This window comes from Clupea harengus, chromosome 13, assembly GCF_900700415.2.
Source record: "Clupea harengus chromosome 13, Ch_v2.0.2, whole genome shotgun sequence".
Lineage (NCBI taxonomy): Eukaryota > Metazoa > Chordata > Actinopteri > Clupeiformes > Clupeidae > Clupea > Clupea harengus.
Genome location: NC_045164.1, coordinates 3361706 through 3382232, shown reverse-complemented (window position 1 = coordinate 3382232; position 20527 = coordinate 3361706). Strand labels below are relative to the sequence as shown.

Genomic DNA, 20527 nt, shown 5'->3' with positions numbered 1-20527 from the left:
AGACAGAACACAGAGAAATTCACCATGGATACTGTCAGATGCACAGAATATCCTATCTATATTCACCAACCACCCTGACATGCTCATAACTGTGTGATACACCGTATGATAACATATGAATAATTCAGGTACTCCCAACACGCCTATCCAGTGGCTTGTATTGGTACTCTTGGAAGCCACTGCTGGATTTTCCCAAACAATGACATCACTACAGTCACTGCCACAACAACATCTACTTGTACTCCCCACAGGCATTAGTACAGTGTCTCAGTAACACAGACCTCCACCAGCTTCTTCTTCTTGGTGATGTTGTTCTTCTTAAGCTTCTCTGGTGGGGGAGCAGCCCGGCTGACGGGAGGCCTATGGAGACCAAACACTTACTCACTCGGCTCATGTTCATAACTGCACACACATGTGTCAGCATGGACAACGTCCACTACAACAAATCTACATAGAAACTACTAGGGCACAGGTTCAACTAAGTTTTTATCAAATGAAAAAAATAATTGTTTTATTGTTGTTTTTAGGAAAATGCACTTTAAAATCTACAAGTGTCAGTGCTAATGCTGTACTTTATGACACACAGCATGCTATGATGTATATATATATATATATATGAACAAACACTAGGTCTTAAGCATTCTCTGCAAAGAAATCTAAGGCGACAAAAATACTGTCAAGGGACAGTGATAGGACAGAGGTGTTAAAATCACAGCAGATGTCATGCCTACTTTTCAACTCACAACTCTCAAAACTGCAACACTTGCGACATAATTATGAAACTACAGTCTTTAAAAACGATCTCTCCCTTTTATAAAGGCCTTGTGTGTTTCTCTGTCCAGACCCATCAAATAAACTACCATCTCTCTGTCTACTTCGAGCCATGGTGTTTTGTGCATCATGTGTTGATTATATTGTTGGGTGAACAGACTTACTTTGTTGAACAGAAGCCAGCAATTTCCAGGATGGTAACACAAAGGTGAATATTGATAACATATGGCCTGTGTTAACAGGCCACACTAAACCATTAATCCAGTATAGTGACGCACATATTTAATATATTAATTATGTATTCATTTGTGAAGCATATTTTTTGTGTTTGATTTGGTTATGTATTTGATGTGGCTGAGTATTTTATCTTATAATGACTGTGCTGTGGTGGGGATATGGCCTTATTTCTGTACTTTGTACTGTTGTATCACTGATTCACACTGTTGCATCACTAGAAATGAAGACTTTTTTTTGTAATGACAAGCTAGCTACCTAATACATTTATAAAGAAAGAGTATGAAATGTATCCATTGTACATATGAAACAAATTTCTAGGGAAAAAAACTGGTTGAGAGAGATTGAGACAATAACAGGAATGGGAAAGAGGCTGTGCTGTGCTGTGCTGTGCTGTGCTGTGCTGTTAGACGTATGGTGTTAGACAACTGTAGTTGAAATTATGTAACTGGAGTGATATGCTATTAAAACACATTTGTGAAACATTTAACAATTTAGATGCCAACACTGACTGCTTTTGAGTTTAAGTGAAACTGCAGTGCAAGCAATGAACATTTTAAGGAGACTTCATTGGTAACAAACCTCAACGGTAATGACCGCACAAACACACAGGGGAAGACTGTAAAACCACACAATCAACAGTTTGACAGCTGAAAACATCCTTTTGTCTAGTGAAACTGTATGATGACGATGGAGACCATTGCACCATTTACCAGCATTTTCATGGCCATGTAACGGTATCATGTCATCAAGCACAAGGTCAGGGTTTAGGGTCTCTGGTAAAGCACTAGCCAATGGGACCTCCTGAGGCACGTGAGAAATTACACTGTTCTGAGCCCCTGAAGTAGGCTGCATAGACCCTAACTGGTTAGTATTTTACCAGCGGAGAGACACTGGAGTGGGAGCTCATATAGCATCTGCTATTCCTTGTTCTATGCTGCAGTCTACACTCTGAGCCAGATCACTTTAGTCAGATTACTTTAGGCTTAATGATAAAAAATATATTTAGTATTTGTACAAATCACTCAGTCAGCACAAGGCTCTTAGGTCCATTGTAACACCTGAATGCAAGCCTGGGACATCTATATACACTTAGCCTTGTCATTTTATCAATTTAATTAGCTTTTGATTACAGGTGTAAATATCAATTTATATAAATTAACAATTTAAAACAAAAGAATGAGAATACTTTAGACTAGTCTTTAGTCTACTTTAGTGTAATACTTTAGTCGTCCAAACTGATTAGTCGATCTGAGCCAGGGCGTTCTGCGCAGCAAATCAGAAAAGGAACAATCAGATGACACCTTCCTTCAGCCAGGTTAAAAACAAAAACAACACAAACAAAATAAAAAAAAACAAACAAACAAAAAAAGAAACAGATAGATATCGTCAAAGTGGGATGAATGAGGGGAACGGATGAGAATAACATGATCCCGCCTCAACCTGACGGGGGCCAATACACCACATCGAGGGAACAGAGAGACACTTTGCACCTGGAGCCATAGTGAAACAGATTAAAGCCTCACATTACCTGGATCCCCTTGAGTGCGCAAGACAAAGCCAAGGGAGAGATTTAGTGAACTGAGGTCACTGTGGATAGTGAGCACTGTGGCTAAAGCCTCATGCACAAGCAAAACTAAAGAAAACAGATACAGTGGCCTGTCATTCATTTTGCTTTTTTTATGCCTGCACTTCAAACCATGCTCTTTCCTTCCAACATGCCGGAGAAAGCAGGAGAAAGACAGAAAGAGAGAGAGAGAGAGAGAGAGAGAGGAAGAGGTAGAGGGAGAGGGGAGGGAGAGAGTTTAAGAGAGGAGGGGTGGAGTTAGAGAGTGCACCAGTCTACAGATTGATGAGGGGGGTCATACCCTGGTATCCCTGTGCAATGTGTGCACTATTGCTCCTATGGGGAATAAGGGGGAGAGGGGCCGAGAACACAGGGAGAGAAATACAGTATATGTCAGTTGCCTCGGCGACCAAGGGGTCAGGGGTCAATAGACAAGGTCAAGGTCAGATAACGGACTGGAGTCCTCAATGAGAGAGGAGGTAGAGGATGAGACACAGAGAGAGAGAGAGAGAGAGAGGGAGAGAGAGAAAGAGAGAGAGAGAGAATGAAAGAGATACACAGACAAACGTAGACCGTCACGATCTGATTATTTCTCTATCTAGCAAATGTTCTAATTGATTTACTGGTCAGATGACACTCAGTATTATGCCATTACAGATTAACTTGAAGATGTAACAAAGGTAGTTACATCTCAGAAAGGCTGTAAAAGGTAAATATTTACACAATTCAATATTGTAAAGGATACCTATAGTAAGAAAACACAGACATGTATTTCAAAATATCTGTATTAGATGTAAGGATATTATCTGAAATCATTATCAACCTTTGTACATTTCTATGGTTGTAAGATTGTACGACTGTAATAACACCACAGAATTACAGAAACTGGGCCAGCATAGCTTTGCTTGAGGCATGTCTGTCTGTCTGGAATATGACCCAAGGCTAACCCACAGACCTACATACCCAATAAGGGAGTATGGTGATGAGAAGGGGGTACTTACTTGACAATGCCCTGCCTCCAAAGGAATGCAAGTTAAAACACAACAGAGATATTAAGAGCTTCTGCGGAGTTAGAGAAGCAGACTGGAGATGATAAAGATGGCAGTGGGAGTAAAAGAGGACGAGGATATGGGTGTGTAAGCCACAACACACACACACAGACAGACAGATGAGTGCCCATGAGTGTGTAAGCCACAACACACACACACACACACACACACAGAGACAGACAGATGAGTGCCCATGGACTGGGCAGGTGTGTGTGAAAGGGCATACAATGCTCTATGGTTGGATGGTATAATGTTTAACAGAAGCACACACAGGAAGTACCATTACAAGAGGGGTCCTACGTAAAAGACCCAACAATACTTAAATGTTGTTGTTCAGGAGAGTAGGTTATATTGGAAGGATTAAATCGTGAAGGATATCCATATTATAACAATATTGGAGACTACAACCACTGCATATCATTATCTATGCACTTGCTGTACTAGCATAGGGGATGCGATTGAAGTCCGCAATGCCATAGCAACAGAAGCTGCATCTGATGTAAATGCACAAACAACTTACAGTGTCATAGCAACAGGAGCAATGGCAGTCAGGGAGCGAATGCAAATTATGCACATTACATGCACTGGCTATGGGAAATAAGCAAATATGCCATTCAATATCATAGATATATTTTTGTCTCCTCAGAGTTAGGAAAATACATCAAATAAAAATACTCTGGGGAAAACATGGGTGCTACAAAATTCACATCATCAAAGCATATTACAAAAAAAATTCATGTCGCATCTGACAAATCTTAAGGAGACATTCAGCCTGCAGAGGGCAGCTGAGATACACTAGATCTGCTTACAGCACCCAGTCTACCCTCTCCACTCAGAGCTTTAAATAACCACTACTAATAACAAGACACTGAGCAGTATTAGAATATATGCTATACTGCAGCTGATTACAAAAAGTTTCGGTCTCTACATTATATTATCACTGCATCATCTTCATTTAGGAAAATTATTTCATACAGATCACCTCACATTTTAACCGTACTTTTAAAAGTCTGTGCTACATTGTTGCTTACTTCCCATTTGAAGGAGCGTCCTTTGCGTTGAGCTCTAACTAGAGAGAGTTATGGGCTCTCTAAGCCAGAGTCACTCTGCCCAGCACTGACTGGTCTGTGAACTCATTGCAGCTCCGCTTCAGCACAGGGGATTCACGCTCAGCCACACTCATCATGAGCCGAATCAGCCGTGTTTACCTGCAGGCTGCAACAAGTACGAGACACGGGCTGCATACAAATACTCCTAAAGTTACACAACGTGATATAAACCAGCTTCCCCATGAAATTTGATAATGGGCTGCCAACAGCCACGAGCCCAAAGGAAATGAGCCTCTTCTGCTGGTCTGGCTTTTTTGCAGACTTGGGGAGGGGGGGGGGGGGCACACATAGTACATTTGAGAGCAGTAACTTTAGGAGTACATCGCAGATCAGAGTAGTGAGTGTGGTGTGGTGTTTGTGTGTATGTGTGTGTGTACTGTATATGTGTATGTGTATGTGTATGTGAATATACTGTATATGTGTGTGTGTGTGCGTGTGTGTGTGTGTGTGTGTGTGTGTGTGGACTGTATATGTGTATGTGTGTATATGAATATACTGTATATATGTGTGTGTATATATGTATATACTGTATTTATATATGTGTGTGTGTGTGTGTGTGTGTGTGTGGGTGTGTGGGTGTGTGTATGTATGTATATACTGTATATATATGTGTGTGTGTGTGTGTGTGTGTGTGTGTGTGTGTGTGTGTGTGTGTATGTATGTATATACTGTATTTGTGTGTGTGTGTGTGTGTGTGTGTGTGTGTGTGTGTGTGTGTGTGTGTGTGTGTGTGTGTGTATGTGTGTGTGTAAGGGTGGAGGAAGACGGAGGCAACACACATGGGGGTGTACCTCTCCTCAGCCGACACCTCCTTCTGCTGCTGGTGAGGCTTGGTGCCGCACATGTCTCGGATGCTCACAGCGTAGATCTTAGTGGTGTAGTCAATACTCTTCTCCTTGGCCACGTCACTGTCATAACCTGAACACAACCAGGAGACATATAAAAAAAATTCTGTTTCTCCCTGTGACTTTTTTTGCACTGAGAACTGGTATTGTGAGCTGGTAGAGCACTAGGTTTGGTTACGTAAGTCTACTAACATTTTTTTCCTGAATGTTGAGAAACAAATTACTGAAATCCAGGTCCAGGTCCTATATGCAACCTTTGGTTCAGCAACCAAACATCAAGACTTACACCACTCAATAGCTCATTCCCATGTTAAAGCCTGTTTCTTTGTAAATTATGACTAGGTTTGTGTTAGTCCACAGGGGTCCCTACCTCCGTCCTCCTCCGTGTCCTCCTCGGACTCCTCGCTGTCCACCGGACGATTGTCCCGGTTCCCCTCCAGCTCTAGAGCCCAGATCATCAGCGCCGTGTCCGCACCGCCCACTGTCAGCAGCGTGACGTCGTCCTGGGCCCAGCGCACGTTGGTCACATGGGCACTGTGGCCCACATAGCGCTTAAATCTGGCATACTGTCCCTACAGCCAGAAGGACACCAATTTCAGGAAACCTGTTCATCATTGTGTTTTAACCCATCTGAAAGCAGGCCTCACCACAGCATTTGGTGGATCACAATTATGTTGCTAAACTGAGGACTGAGTGTCATTCTTAACCATTTTAAATTATGTACAGTTAACATATTCCATGTGATGATAACACATAGCACAAATAGAATATATACTTTTCCATATGGTAGGCATGTAAACAAAGCAAAACATACAGCATGTAAAGCAACTAGTCAAACTCTCTGGCCATAAAAAAAAAAAAAAAAAACTACTAAGCATTTATCAGGCAACACTATAGAGCTCAAGCATGCATGTGATGTAAGAGGAGGTGTGAACGTGTCTCTGTAATTCCTCACCCTGGCCGGATAACTGAAGAGCTTCAGGAAGCCGAAGTCGTCCCCGGTGGCCAGCAGCCTCCGGTCTTTGGTGAGCGAGGCGGCGTTGATGTCGGTGATGTCGCTGTGGGTGGGCCAGATGCCCTCACAGGTGAGGCCCAGAACGCAGGTCCAGGTGGCCCACTCCATCTTCTCAATCTGATGCACAGTAACAAATTAACAGTCAATACTCGAGCAGGCTGACAGGCAGAGAATACCTATGCACACAAGCATTTATATAAGGCAGCCGACTGTCAAATATGTGTGTGTGTGTGTGTGTCCAATCTGTGATTGAAGGCTGTCATTAAATGTGTTATCTACTCAGCCCCCCCGACATCTGTGTATCCTGTAAGTACATTTGGAAGAGGTGTACAGCACACTGGTACATCAACAGAGCATGAGGATATACCAAATACATACTTTGCATTCAAATAAGAACAGACACTTTGGTTTGTGCTTCTTGATAAAGTGCTGAGTGACGCTGAGTAGGCTATAAAAACAAAAGTTTGAAGATCAATTCAAATCCTCACAACCAATGATATAATTTGATTCACTACTGGGCAAAAAACAATAACACAATACAAACACTGAGGCATGGCCATGGCATTGAGGGGATGACGTGCTTGTTTAGTACTCAAGCATTCGAATATTAGAGGGAGTGTGTTATTGGCCATTACATCTGCTGTATATCATCACAGCTGTGAAGTTATTCATGGTAACACAATACAATTTTGAGAGTTTTATTATTTTTTCATAGAACAGTTCTGAAAAGTAAAGCAAAATTCACAGTGGGCAACTGAGGTATAGTTTGAAATGTGTTTTCATATTCATATTTCACATTCTTACACAGAAAATACACAGATGAACAATTTCAAATAGACAAGTGAACAGTATCAGAGGAAAGAAATACCATTATATACCATTAACATATGATCAAGATACGTTATAAACTTCACATGTGAAAAACATTCGGTTATGAGACTGTGAGTGGAACAAACTCTTGTATAACTAATTATTGACTTATAATAGTTTAATTCTTATATTATGAAATTGCACTGACAAAAGTCAGAGTTTCCAAACAAACACAGAGGCAAAATATAAGTATATGATTTTTATTGTAAGAAAACATTTAAACATAGAAGCATATACATATAAAAAATAAAATGAACCAAAAGTTATAATAATGCACCAAAATGACCAAACTGTATGTAACCAAGTCATGAATAAATACAAGTATGTTTCACACTACACGTGTTCACACAGGGAAAAGGGCTGACTGTTTCATGTATGATCCATTATCTTTCTCTATATGTTTTTTTTTTGTTGATGGATGAAAGCAACTTTAATCATAATCAGAAAACATTAAAAGCTAAACCAGCCTCTAACACCTACCTCTACATTGCGAATGGTTTGTCTCTTTCCTCTTGGGGCTTCGAAGAATAGCTGCTCTTTGGCACCAGAATTAACTTGAAGCAGTTTACCTGAGGAGAAGCCGTATGTTCATCATGTTGCATGACAGCAAATTAAAATCAGATAAATACAAGTAAAATTCATGCAAAAAAAAAAATGTAAAGTCATGGGTAAAGACATGGCAGCTTGTGTGTTTGTGCTACGCTAGCACACTCACCGCGGGTGTCCCAATCTATGTGAGTGATGTAGCTTGACGCTCCTTTGCAGATGCCCACTCTCTTGCTTGTCAGCACGTTGTAGATGTCCACAAAGTTATCGTGGGAGGCCACAGCAAGGTATTTACCGGCATCTGCAAAAAGCACACAGCACAAAGGCACGAAGCGTCTCAAGGTGAGAGAAGACAAAGGCAAGCGTGTCCTTTTATCTTCCAGATCAGGTTATCTATTCACCTGCACAGACTGCAAAAAGTGATAATGCCATTCAGTGGGATCTGTGAATTACCATGGCAACAGCTGAACAAAGTCAGGAAGTGGGAATAAGGAAACAGCCTGAGCCATGGAGGCTGCAGAGATATGGGCTCTGTCTCCTCAACAGAGAAAGTCCCCAGGCTTGAGGAGGGGTGGGGGTGGGGGTCTCAGGTTCCAGCATCTACCTTGTGAAAATCTCACGTCAGAGATGAGCTCCTTGCGGTGGTGGAATGACACCAGGTCCTCCAGCGTGTCGGAGTTCACCACCAGGAAGCTGCCGTCGTTTAGGCCCACTGCTAAGGCTTTCCCGTCAGGGGAGAAGGCACAGCATCTTCCACCTGTCACACATGACACACACACACACACACACTCACACACGTGAGCGTGCATGCACACAGTACATACATACAGCCATTTCCATTTACACTTAGAACAGCCTACTGACCCTCAGGAATATCATATGGCTGGATGTGACAGGGTGTACCGTGGTGAGAATATTTCCAGAGATGTGCTGGCCTGTGCCTATTTTAGGTCTGCAGAGAGTGGCTGTGCTGTGTGGCAGTGTTGACGTGTGCTAACGGATGTTTGGAGACAGCGCAGGGTGAGTAGGCGCGCTGCTGTGGCTGCGGCTGCTGTACCTTTTTTCAGCTTGCGGACGGCCACCATGCGGTGGTTGGCCGAGAGCTCCCAGATCCGCAGCGTCTTGTCGTCGCTCACGGTTGCACATATGGGGAGCAGCGGGTGAGCGGACAGGCCCCACACCTCCCCCTCCATGTGACCCTATCAGAGGAGACGCACATGGTTCACACACAGACCTGAACTGTCCATCACATCAGAGTGGCTATGAATGTGATTTATACACAAACACACACACACACACATGCACACACACACAATATCTCACACACACATACACATACAGACACACACATATAACTGTCCATCACAGCAGAGTGGCTGTGGATGTGATTTGCACGCAAACACACACACACACACATAGAACTATCCAGCACAGCAGGGAGGCTGTGGATGTGATTTATACACAAACACACACATGCACCCACATCCAATCTCACACACACACATACACATAGAACTATCCAGCACAACAGAGTGGCTGTGGATGTGATTTACACGCAAACACACACACACACATACACACACACATGCACCCACATCCAATCTCACACACACACATACACATATAACTGTCCAGCACAGCAGAGTGGCTGTGGATGTGATTTACACGCAAACACACACACACACATACACACACACATGCACCCACATCCAATCTCACACACACACATACACATAGAACTGTCCAGCACAGCAGGGAGGCTGTGGATGTGATTTATACACAGACACACAGACACACAGACACATACACACACATACACACACACACACACACACACACACACACACACACACACACACACGGACACAGACACTCACACAAAAGGCTAGGACACGGACACACACACACACAGCTGTCCATCAAAGTAGGGCGGTGTGACTGCATATAGACCCTTCACAGAGCAGATGCCCACCCCTAAATATGACAAATAAACACTTGTGGTCACGGCACAGCTGAAACATAGACATCACAACTCTCTTCAACATTCTAAATAGTTTGGTTTCAAACTACACAACCCTCCCTCTATTACTGTAGTGTAAACCAGAACATGAGCCTGATGCACCTAAAGACTGGAACGTCTGTTTCTAAAGACAGGATTGAAACGCCTACCAGCAGACGCACTATTAGAAGCCACATCTGCCTGAAGTCATTATTCACCCAGCTATGCGGCCTTTCATTTGATTTCAGGGAGAGTTAATGCAAAAAGGTCTGTTCACTATGGCAACGCAGAAGGCATTACTGGCACTCAGAGAGGCTGTGGGCCTACGTGCTTGACAAAGACCGACCACTTCAACGGCAGCAACAAGAAGTACCATTCAAGCGGTGTCTGTATGTACCTCACACAATAAAGTCAGTTTCCAAGAATTAGCCTCCTCTCAATTGATTCCAGGCCTCACTAAGATGGGGGATGGTCAATGCTGAATGAATACAGAGCTCTGCTTAAGCAAAGGGGCCTACAGGCAAACATGCTTTTAGGGGCAATCGGGCAGCAGGAGGATTATATGAGGAATACATTGTCATTCAGTGATCCCAGAAAAAGTCATATACACATAGATTACACACACACACACAAACTAAACACGAAAGAACCATGTTCTCACACACACACACACACAGAAACTAAACACGAATGAACCATGTTCACACACACACACACACACACAAACTAAACACGAAAGAACCATGTTCACACACACACACACACTAAACATGAAATAACCATGTTCACACACATCACACACACCTGGACCAGCAGAGTCATAGGACCACTTTTGTCAATTTCAAGTATCTCTCCATTCTTAGTTCCGACTAGGATATGTCCATGTCCCAGAGTAATGGCACGAATGGAAGGGTTATCCTCCAGCAGCAGTCCTGCACAGAAGACAGGCAGCAGTCAGTCAGCCCTTTCTTCAGTCAGATGCTGTACGAGCTCAGGGCACATCTCAAAGATCTCGTCTCTGACCAAAAGGGGGCAGCACTTTATCAGGAGAAAGAATCTATAGATTTCCACTTCCAAAGCACTCACAAATCCTTATCACTAGTCTGCACTACAGTCAAGTACACACTAAACATGTTGAAACTGATTCTCACCACAATGTGTTTCACAATTACAGGCATCACAGTGTTTTGTGTATGGAGGATTGTGTGTCTGTAGTACCTTTGGATCCAGAGGAGAGTGATGCCCTCTTGATGGCGTATGTCTTCAGACACCTCTCAAACATGTCATCCCACAGCTCCACCACACCGTCCTTTCCACCGGTCACAAACCCCTGCAGAAAACCACCACAGGAACACCACAGGAACACCACCAACCAGTCAGGTTTGATCAATCCAACCACTGACCTGGCTCTCATATATAAAGATAATCGATGGATTCATCACCACAAGTACATTTTATACTATCACCACAAGTACATTTTATACTATCACCACAAGTATATTTTATACTATCACCATAAGTATATTTTATACTATCACCACAAGTACATTTTATACTATCACCATGAATTTAAGGAGTCCTACAACCTTGTTAAAATTGCTATTTGGATTTACTTCAGTGTGTATATGTTGTAGGGCTGTCAATCGATATAATCAAACTAATTAATCGAACATTTTGAAATGAATGAATCGCGATTAAAAGTTTGTTTTTCTTCTTAAGACTAAATCTTATAAATTAACAAGTAATCACTTCATACAGTGTGAATTTTAGACACTGTTGTTTAATTGTGTATATATATATATTTTTTAAAACACAATGGTGCCCCTCGATGGTAAATCGTAAGATCGTTAATGTGCTTTGCATTAAGGTGATAACTTAAAGACGAGCTGCTTCTGTGATAGCTAAATTCAGCTTGACAAATGCTACATACAACTTCAGTTTTGTCGATTGTTCCGTCATTTTGGCTCTTAAACAGAGACTTTCCGCCCAACAATCCCTCAGCTCTCTCCATCTTCAACTACCACAGTGGTTCTCAAACTTTTTCTGTCATTCCCCACTTTGAACAAGGGGGGCTTTTCAAGCCCCACCTGTGCCTCATCGCTCCCATAAAATGGTAGGCCAAGCTTAAAATTGTCAATTATTGAAATAACCTCAAGTAAAAACAAATAGCATCTTATTTAGGTCAGCAAATGTATATTGCTTGGAGTGATTTAATGTTTCATGTTGTAGTGTATTGTTGCTATGGACACGCACACATGGACGGATTATGAAACCATTGGTCAGGACGTGTAACAAAATACACCGCTTCCAACCACAAATAAGAGATACATTTAAGCCACTTCTGATATTAACAAATACAAAGTCTAAAAACAATTGACAGCAAGCAAAGTTAATAACAGCGACTTCACGCAGAGGCCCTGGTTTAGGGCCCCCCTGAGCTCAGGGGCCCTTGGGCCTGGGCCCGTTCAGCCCGTTCGGTAATCCATCCCTGCACGCACACACTATTGTATTTCTTTCTGTTGACAGACTTTTACTTTGACAACTGTGACAGTTAGTAACGCACATGTCTAGTAAGCCTCTATTAAATTATGCTTTCCCTTGCACGCTCAAAAACAATGACTAAGTTATTTAGCTGTCTCACACTGTGATAAATATGTTTAAGTGACCTATGTTTAAATTCTATGAACTGTGTTAGTTTGTTGTAACGTAAAATGTAATTATTATTAATCTAGATACGTTACGTTCTAATATGTGACCGTTAGCACACCATTCATTCATTACCCAGTTGGTGGCAGACATAAGCACTTATTAGCCAGCTGTGTTGTAATCTGTTGCTCTGATTCTTGGTGTAATGAATCTAATAGTAACTTGCTGTGTTTCGTTTCTTGTGTATTATTGTTTCACTCAGAAGTTTTCACCTGTCAATAAAGGAGCAAGGCGAGTTAACCGTAGCCTACACAGCCCTAACTAAACTAAACTAAAGTTAAACAACAAAAAAAATAATAATAATTTCGCATTAATCGCGGCCGCATTAATCGCATAGATTAACGCGTTAACGCTGACAGCCCTAATATGTTGTGATTGTATATGTTGACAGAGGTATTTTTCATGTGACTAGTAGAATGGTGATACCTTGTCCAATGAGAACATGGCAAACACAGGCCCATCGTGGGCTTTGATGGTCTTCAGAAGCACCGGTTCCTTCCAGATGAAGACGTCCCCTGTGGCAGCGCCAGAGAAGACCAGGTCGTCCGTGCGACCGTAACAGACCGACATCATCGTCTCGGGCTTCCCGAGGTTCCCAAGTACTCCTCGCTTGAACGTGAGGCCGCCACCTTCACATGATAACAAATCTGCGTTGTTAATCGTCCACAAGTGAAAATTCTCAATATGCAGCAGACAGATGTCACACTATTACACTCCGAGAAGCGCCCAACACGGGAACATTCTGATTCCTGCAATGCCAGCTCAGGCAAATTATCTCTGTCAGCAGTAGTAATGCGAGTTCTTAGCACCAACACCATATTTACTTACATTACATACCAAATTAGAGAGCTAAATGCTTGCAGAGGGGAAACATTTGTATGAGAGACAGAGAGAGAGAGAGAGAGAGAGAGAGAGAGAGAGAGAGGAAAGTAAGGAAAAACAAGATGGCAGGGTTGTGTGCGGGCACCTGCTAGCTGCCAGAACTTAATGTGCTTCATGCCCACAGTGACCAGCTTGTCCATTAGGAGCGGATTGCACTTCACCACAAACAGCTTGTCTTTGTGTCCCCTAGGGGAGGGAGAGAGAGGAAGCAGACAACATTTACACTCCCACCCACTGATGGTCTGCCAGGCTTTAAATGTCTCCTGTCGCTGTGGTGTCGCCCCTGAGCTTTTCACTACCTGGCAGTGGCCAGCTTCTCTCCTTTCTTCCAGTCCCACACGACTATGGTGTGGTGGTCATCCACTCCCACTGACACCAGGCTCTTTCCATCCGCTAAATAACGTAAAATGTCAGTTATTTGCAACACCTCCACCATACATCCAAAAGCACATCCAAGCTCATTCCAGAAACGAAAAAGACCTTTGCTGTGACCTTTCACTGTGTCTTTGCAAATGTTACCAAATACATGGTGTCTCATACCAAAATCTGTGTTGATTTTTTCTAAATGATTCCTATGTGCAAACTGGACCGAATAACATTTGAGTGAGCAGCAGGAGGTAGTTCACACAGCATCCGTACCTGAGAAATCCAGCGCACACACCCCTCTCTGATGATACCCCTTCAGAAGGGAGAGGCACTTCAGGGTTTGGATATCCCAGACATGGATGGCTGGATCCCTCCCAACCTGCATAGAACAGACAGAAAAGACGTAAGTGGAACACAAACCAGAGAGGTCTTAGAAGGAGTGCATGGACTTCAGTTGAAACCCTGTACAGTACCGGGTGCTGGCTGGCATGGCGGTTACCTGTCCGGTGGCCACGTAATCTTTGAGTGGGTGGACGGTGAGACTGAGGATGTCGTCATCGTGGCCCAGATAGAAGCGCTGCGAGTGCTGCTGCCGGTTGTAGACGACGGCCACCGCCGCCACGTGATACACAATCTCGGCTGTCTGCGTGTAAAACAAATTATTCCTACAGTCATAGCCCCGATACCTGCACAAAGACATGGAGGGGGGACAGCGAGAAGAGGGTGTTATATAAGGAATACTGAGACTAAGAAGAGAGTAAACAGAAGTCAAGATTTCTATCAGACATGATGTAGTACCTTATTTCAACTTGGAATAGGTTCTGAGAGAAATCAAACTCAACTAATTGTAACCGTTCCCAGCTGGCAAATCTTTCTCTCTGTATGAAGTGCCCATAATTAATCACACGCTGTGAGTAGAATTCTAATTGAGAAACACAATGTGTGTGTGTGTGTGTGTGTGTGTGTGTGTGTGTGTGTGCCATTTTAATTCCTCAAATACTCAGACTTCACAGCCCCCCTCTGCCAACAGAAAAGGCTTGAAGCTGAAGGAGTACGTATAAAAGGATAAGTCCTCAACATGAACCTGTCCAAAATAAGAGATTTGGCAGGCAACGCCACTACTTCAATATTGTCAAGGTTTTAATTAGGGCTTTGTTAAAATAAAAATGAAATCTCTGGTTTCCCCAAAAGAGCTGAACAAATGATATGCATGTATTTAGTTATTTCTGTACCAATTTTGTATATATGCAAATGAAATGCATACCAAGAAATAATAAAAACCTTACATATCACTATCAACATACTGCAGACCTACACTGACATAAATATTAATGAGGACATTAATTGGCTTATTCCCTTAAAAAAGATAGAGATAGATAGAGACAGATACACACATAGATAGACAGATAGATAAAAAGAAAAATGTGCATCGTGCACTCTCCCAGCACAGAGGGGAATCATTATATATTGCTATTGCAGTGGGCAAGAATGACTTTCTGTAGCGGTCTTTATTACAGTGGAGTTAAAGGAGCCTGTAAATGAAAATACTCTACTGTCTGACCAGTAGGTCAGGCAAGGGATGTGAGGTTTTTGTCTCAACAAACAATCACAGGGGCTCCAGAGCAGTCCTCAGCACAGAACCAGCCATCTTTCTCAGCTTGTTCAGTTTCTTAGTGTCACTGGCTCTGATGCTGCTGCCCCAACATGTGGCTGCAAAGAAAATTGCACCTGCAACAGTAGACCGGTAAAAGATATGCATTCTCCTGCTGCACACATGGAAGAACCTAAGCTTCCTCAAGAAGATGAGTCTGCTCTGCCCCTTCCTGTAGACAGCCTCAGTGTTACATTTCCAGTCCGGTCTGTTGTCCAGGTGAACACTTAGGTATCTGTAGCCCTCCACCACCTCCACCTCTTCTCCCAGGATGGAAATAGTGTTCAACTTACTCCTGGTCCTCCTAAAGTCCACAACCATCTCCTTTGTCTTGGCCACATTTAAGAGGAGGTGGTTGTTCCCACACCATGCCACAAAGTGGCCCACCAGTTCCCTGTACTTAGTCTCCTGTCCACCACTGACACACACCACAACTGCAGTCATCCGAAAAATTCTGTGAATGACAGGACTCATTCCAGTTCTATTGGAAGACTGATGTCTACAGGTTGAAAAGGAAAGGTGAAAGTACAGTACCCTGCAGTGCTCCTCTGCTGCTAACCACCTGCTCAGACACCCCAAACCCACATCCACCCCCCACCCCCCAGTCTCACAAACTGTGCGACACATCCCCTCAGTCACACTTTGTTCCCCAAGAGCACTAAAGCCACCGAGTCTGTCTTACCCATGTACAAACTTCAGTCGCAAGCCAACGTCAGGGCACCTCTGTCTCTTCAGAGATCCCACAAGCTGCTTCTTCTCTCTGCTCTGCTGCTTCAGCTGAGGTAGATCCTCCTTGTACACCTGAAGAAAAACAAAACAGAACAGAGAACTGAGAACGCAGAACAGAGAACAGTGCTGCTGGAGCCTCAGACCCTGAGAGGAAGAATCCAAACAGCAATGAAACAAGAGTCTCTGAAGTCAGGCCATGTTTGCTCAATTAAAGTTCGCTCATCACACACACACACACACACTCTGCTTTGTCCTCGGGGCGATGTAGCCTCTCGAATTCACCAGCAGTCGAACTGACAGAGAGCCCACAAAAAGGGTGCATCACAATGTATAATATATTCTGTTACGACTACAATATTTAGATGAAGTAAAAAGAAAAGCCAGTGACACAAAAGGAGTGCATGGTTTGATGTCAGAGCGGAGTACATTTAAAAAATCCTGCAAAGGGTCTAATTAGCCGGCTAGCCCTGTAGCGCCTTTAAGGAGCTGACAAGCTGAGTCAACTGAGTAGACAATGAGCCTAGACGGGGGCAGGGCCTCTCCTGAATAATTCTTTCTCACACTTGGGGGTTTGTTAATATCGAAATATGACCAGCCCTGATCAGCTGCAACGCTACTACCAGGGGCGGAGATCCCATTTCGTTGTAGGGGGGGACAATACACGGTAAAATTTCAGAAAGTAATTCCTGGGGGGACGTAATAACTCGTTTTTAAAATACACAGAGGAACACAAATGTCCGACAAGGCAAAATCATTATTCAAATTTCAAAATTATTCAAAATTATTTATTTGTATTTACAATGACTGTTGGGGGGGACAACTTTATGGTAGGGGGACACACGTTCCCCCTGTCCCCCCCGGGATCTCCGCCTATGGCTACTACAAAATGTCTGCACTACAAATCCTGTCAGTCACTTGCTCGTGCTACAGGCAGCTCGCTAGCTCACTCGCATCGCACCTGCATCTCAATTACCACTGGCCCTGAGGCAAAACTGATCTGCAAGTCTCGTGGACAGAGAGAGAGAGAGAGAGAGAGAGAGAGAAAGTAAGAGAGAGAGTCAGACAAGGACGCGGGCTGGCAGGGAGTGCAAGTGAGCCGTCTGGAGTGTTGAAACTTTTAAAAACGGGGCGCCTCATTGATCAGTCATGAGCCTGGCGACGCTGGGGTCTCATATCTGCCGGGAGACAGGTGGCAGCGGGCTTTGTGGCTGCTGCTGCCCACGCTGAGCCAGCAACGGAGGCTACCGCAGCTGCTGCCGGAGATAAGGCGTGTGACGGATACGGAGAGGCTGGGTTTGGGGGGTAGGAGGTGGGATTGGTGGCGGAAGGAGTGTGTGTGTGTGTGTGTGTGTTTGTTTGTGTGTGTGTGTGTGTGTTTGTGTGTGTGTGTCTGGAGGGGGTGATGAGGGAGCGCAAGCGTTAGAAACCCGAGACCCTGCTCGGCGCAGATCCCACACAAAAGCCCCCAGATAGAGCGAGCGACCGAGTTCTTTCATGGACCTCCAGCTCCTGCTCTGGCTAACGCTCACCCCTTCTGAGCCTCGGACTGTCATTCAGTGGCGGCGGCAGCGGCGGTGGCGGCAGCACATCTGCTGTCCTTCACCTTCCCTGACATTGAAAGCCGCGTGTATTCCTCACACGTCTCTCTCACACACACATGGGAGAGAGAGAGAGAGAGTGACATCAGATTGCCTCTGCTTTTTGCCTTTCATCTCCCACTTCTAAGGATGTGCTGAGGGTCTCAGTGTTTGGATGCGGTCACAAAGCAAACGGCACACCTGGTATTCTAGTTAGTATTCAGATAAGTGTGCACAAAGACTCACTGTACCCCACTAGCTGTGACCTTCTTTCATGTGAAGTTCTGTGGTTACTTTGGTTGGTTGGTTGTTTCGTTCTTGCAAAGGCAATGCTAGTCAGAGTTCTTACATACTACACTGTAATATTCTCTCTCTGTGTGTGTGTGTGTGTGTGTGTGTGTGTGTGTGTGTGTGTGTGTGTGTGTGTGTGTGTGTGTGTGTGTGTATGAGAGAACACATGAACTGGGAACCAACCTGGCGGTCATAATTGATTTGGGTCTCCTGCTCGATGTCTGAGTCCAGCTCTGGAACATCTGACAGGTCTGAATCAGACTCCTCGCTGTTGGAATCCGCATATCCATCTGCAAACGCAAGAAAAACACACACTGTGACTACAGAAGACATTCACAGGTCTGGATATTATTTGAATATCAATGAGATGTTGACATGAAATACTGAGTATTTCCTGGATTAATCAGTGGTTGGCTACAGGTAATGCAGGTAACACAGCTCACCTTGATGCAGGGGTTCTGGTACTCCATTCATGATGCCCTCGGGCAGAAACCTCCACTGGAACACAGAGTGGTCTGCCCCGCCCGTGGTCAGTATCCACTGGAAGTCATGTGACCAGCGCACATTGGTTACATGGGCGGAGTGGCCAACGTACTTCTTAAATTTTGCACCTGCGGACAAAGCGCCAAAGGGCATGTTGCAAATTTGGTAAGAAAAACGACAAATATTTGGACAGGCAATATCTGACACTATTTTATCTAATGATCTTAATGACCGTACTGATCTTATCCACATTGCCGTAATTTCACTACAGTTGAATGAAATGTTATAATTGTTGAGCCAGCAGAGTGAAAGAGTGCAATGACTGAAATCATACCTTTCTTCAGACAGGGGAATCGTAAGAGCTTGACAAGGCCAAAGTCATCGCCGGTGACCAGGACAGCACTGTTGTAGTTGGCGTCCACAGAGTTGATGTCGTTGATGTTGGTGTACTTGGGCCAGATTCCGGTCACCTCCGGCCCGATCACGCACGTCCACGAGACCCAGTGGATCCCTTTGGTTTCCTCCTTGGTGGTGAGGTGCTTTCCCGCTGTGGAGTCGAGTTTAGAGGAGAACATTTACAATGTTCACAGAGGCAGAGGCAGCCGGGACATTTTAACAGTCAAAACACATCCTGGTTTAAAAAGATTTTTTTTTTCTTTGTCTTTGTCTTTTCCAATTATATTAATATTACTACAATTAGTCACACAATGCCTTTGTTTTCCCTTTTGTGACCAAACACTAAATTTCCCTGTATAAACACTGGAAGATAAGATGACTCTCATTCAGATTCATTAAGTCGCAAACACTCTAAAAGTGTTGATGAGGGGATTAAATGCTTCGCACCTTTTAACTCTCTGCACTTCCGAGGGCACTAATTAGCATGATAAAGAAAAACAAAGCACTGTGCGATCTGGGCAGGGGACCCAGTGCTGCTCTTGCCTTTGGATTATATGTACATATGGTATTTGTTTATACTATACAGTGCTGCTAGAGAGAACTATAGCAAGCGGAGATACGAGTAGTGAAAGACCATTTCCAACATTTACTAAACAATACAAGATCTACCCCTGGCCTCAATGACTTCAGTGGAGGACAAGGTAAGATATTTTACATATGATCCTTGAAAGAACTGGGCCAGACAGATACAGTTTAAAAAAGAAAAAATGCTGTTTCTATTCATTGCTTTTCTGCCTTTTAAAGTGGCCTTTTAAACCTTATAGAAGGTTTTTTTAAAGGTTATGGAAGTCCCTGCAAGCCTGAGGTGCATACATTTCAACTGCGTTGCCCTGACTCACTTGGCACCCTGTAGAAGAGGCGCTCTCCGGCCCCGTCGTTGGTTTGTAGGAACTTGCTGTCGATGGACCAGTCCAGGTGTGTGATGAAGCTGGACGACTTGTTGCACTCGCCCACCTTCTTGTAGCGCTGGGCCACAGCGTAGATGTCCACCAGGCCGTCATTGGAGCCCACGGCCAGGTAGGTACCGTCCGGGGAGAACTTCATCTCGTGGACCACCTCCTTCCTGTCTTTGATGTGCACCACCTCCGTCATGTCCCTGGAGATGCCCCCAGATCAAAAGCAGTGAGCATAGGGGAGGAGATCAGAGGCAGACAGACAACAAACAACACACAAACAAACAGAGCAGACTGATGCCTGGCTCTGGAGATGGGGCTGGCAGAGGGAGGACACAACCATGGAGGCATTATAGAGACCTGGAGAGAGCGACAGATTACCACTTGTTTCAGTTCATTTCAATTGCTGATGCTATGCTAGCTAGCTCAGCCAAAGACATATGAAAATGACTATAGTCATCTTCTTTCATGTTGCTCAGTTTTGGCAC

The 20527-nt window shown here is 44.0% G+C and overlaps 1 protein-coding gene across 9 annotated transcripts in view; it reads right to left on the bottom strand.

Annotated features, from left to right (window-relative positions):
* Positions 1–20527, bottom strand: part of LOC105890894 (EMAP like 6) — a 61798-nt gene that overhangs the window by 10728 nt on the left and 30543 nt on the right. For 4 of the 9 annotated variants that reach the window (XM_031578971.1, XM_042709480.1, XM_042709482.1 and 1 more), the window contains 22 exons: positions 19986–20242; positions 19025–19237; positions 18651–18818; positions 18391–18497; positions 16293–16411; positions 14459–14645; positions 14233–14338; positions 13893–13986; positions 13679–13779; positions 13138–13340; positions 11224–11335; positions 10810–10937; positions 9064–9205; positions 8611–8763; positions 8176–8307; positions 7941–8029; positions 6531–6707; positions 5946–6147; positions 5522–5648; positions 3574–3588; positions 2537–2545; positions 282–360 (listed from right to left, as the gene is read on the bottom strand). In XM_031578971.1, the coding sequence (XP_031434831.1) occupies positions 282–360; positions 2537–2545; positions 3574–3588; positions 5522–5648; positions 5946–6147; positions 6531–6707; positions 7941–8029; positions 8176–8307; positions 8611–8763; positions 9064–9205; positions 10810–10937; positions 11224–11335; positions 13138–13340; positions 13679–13779; positions 13893–13986; positions 14233–14338; positions 14459–14645; positions 16293–16411; positions 18391–18497; positions 18651–18818; positions 19025–19237; positions 19986–20242 (2920 nt within the window). Of the gene's footprint in view, positions 1–281; positions 361–2536; positions 2546–3573; positions 3589–5509; positions 5649–5945; positions 6148–6530; positions 6708–7940; positions 8030–8175; positions 8308–8610; positions 8764–9063; positions 9206–10809; positions 10938–11223; positions 11336–13137; positions 13341–13678; positions 13780–13892; positions 13987–14232; positions 14339–14458; positions 14646–16292; positions 16412–18390; positions 18498–18650; positions 18819–19024; positions 19238–19985; positions 20243–20527 lie in introns of all 9 variants that reach the window. The other 5 variants (XM_031578976.1, XM_012816984.2, XM_031578972.1 and 2 more) reach the window with 4 other exon arrangements.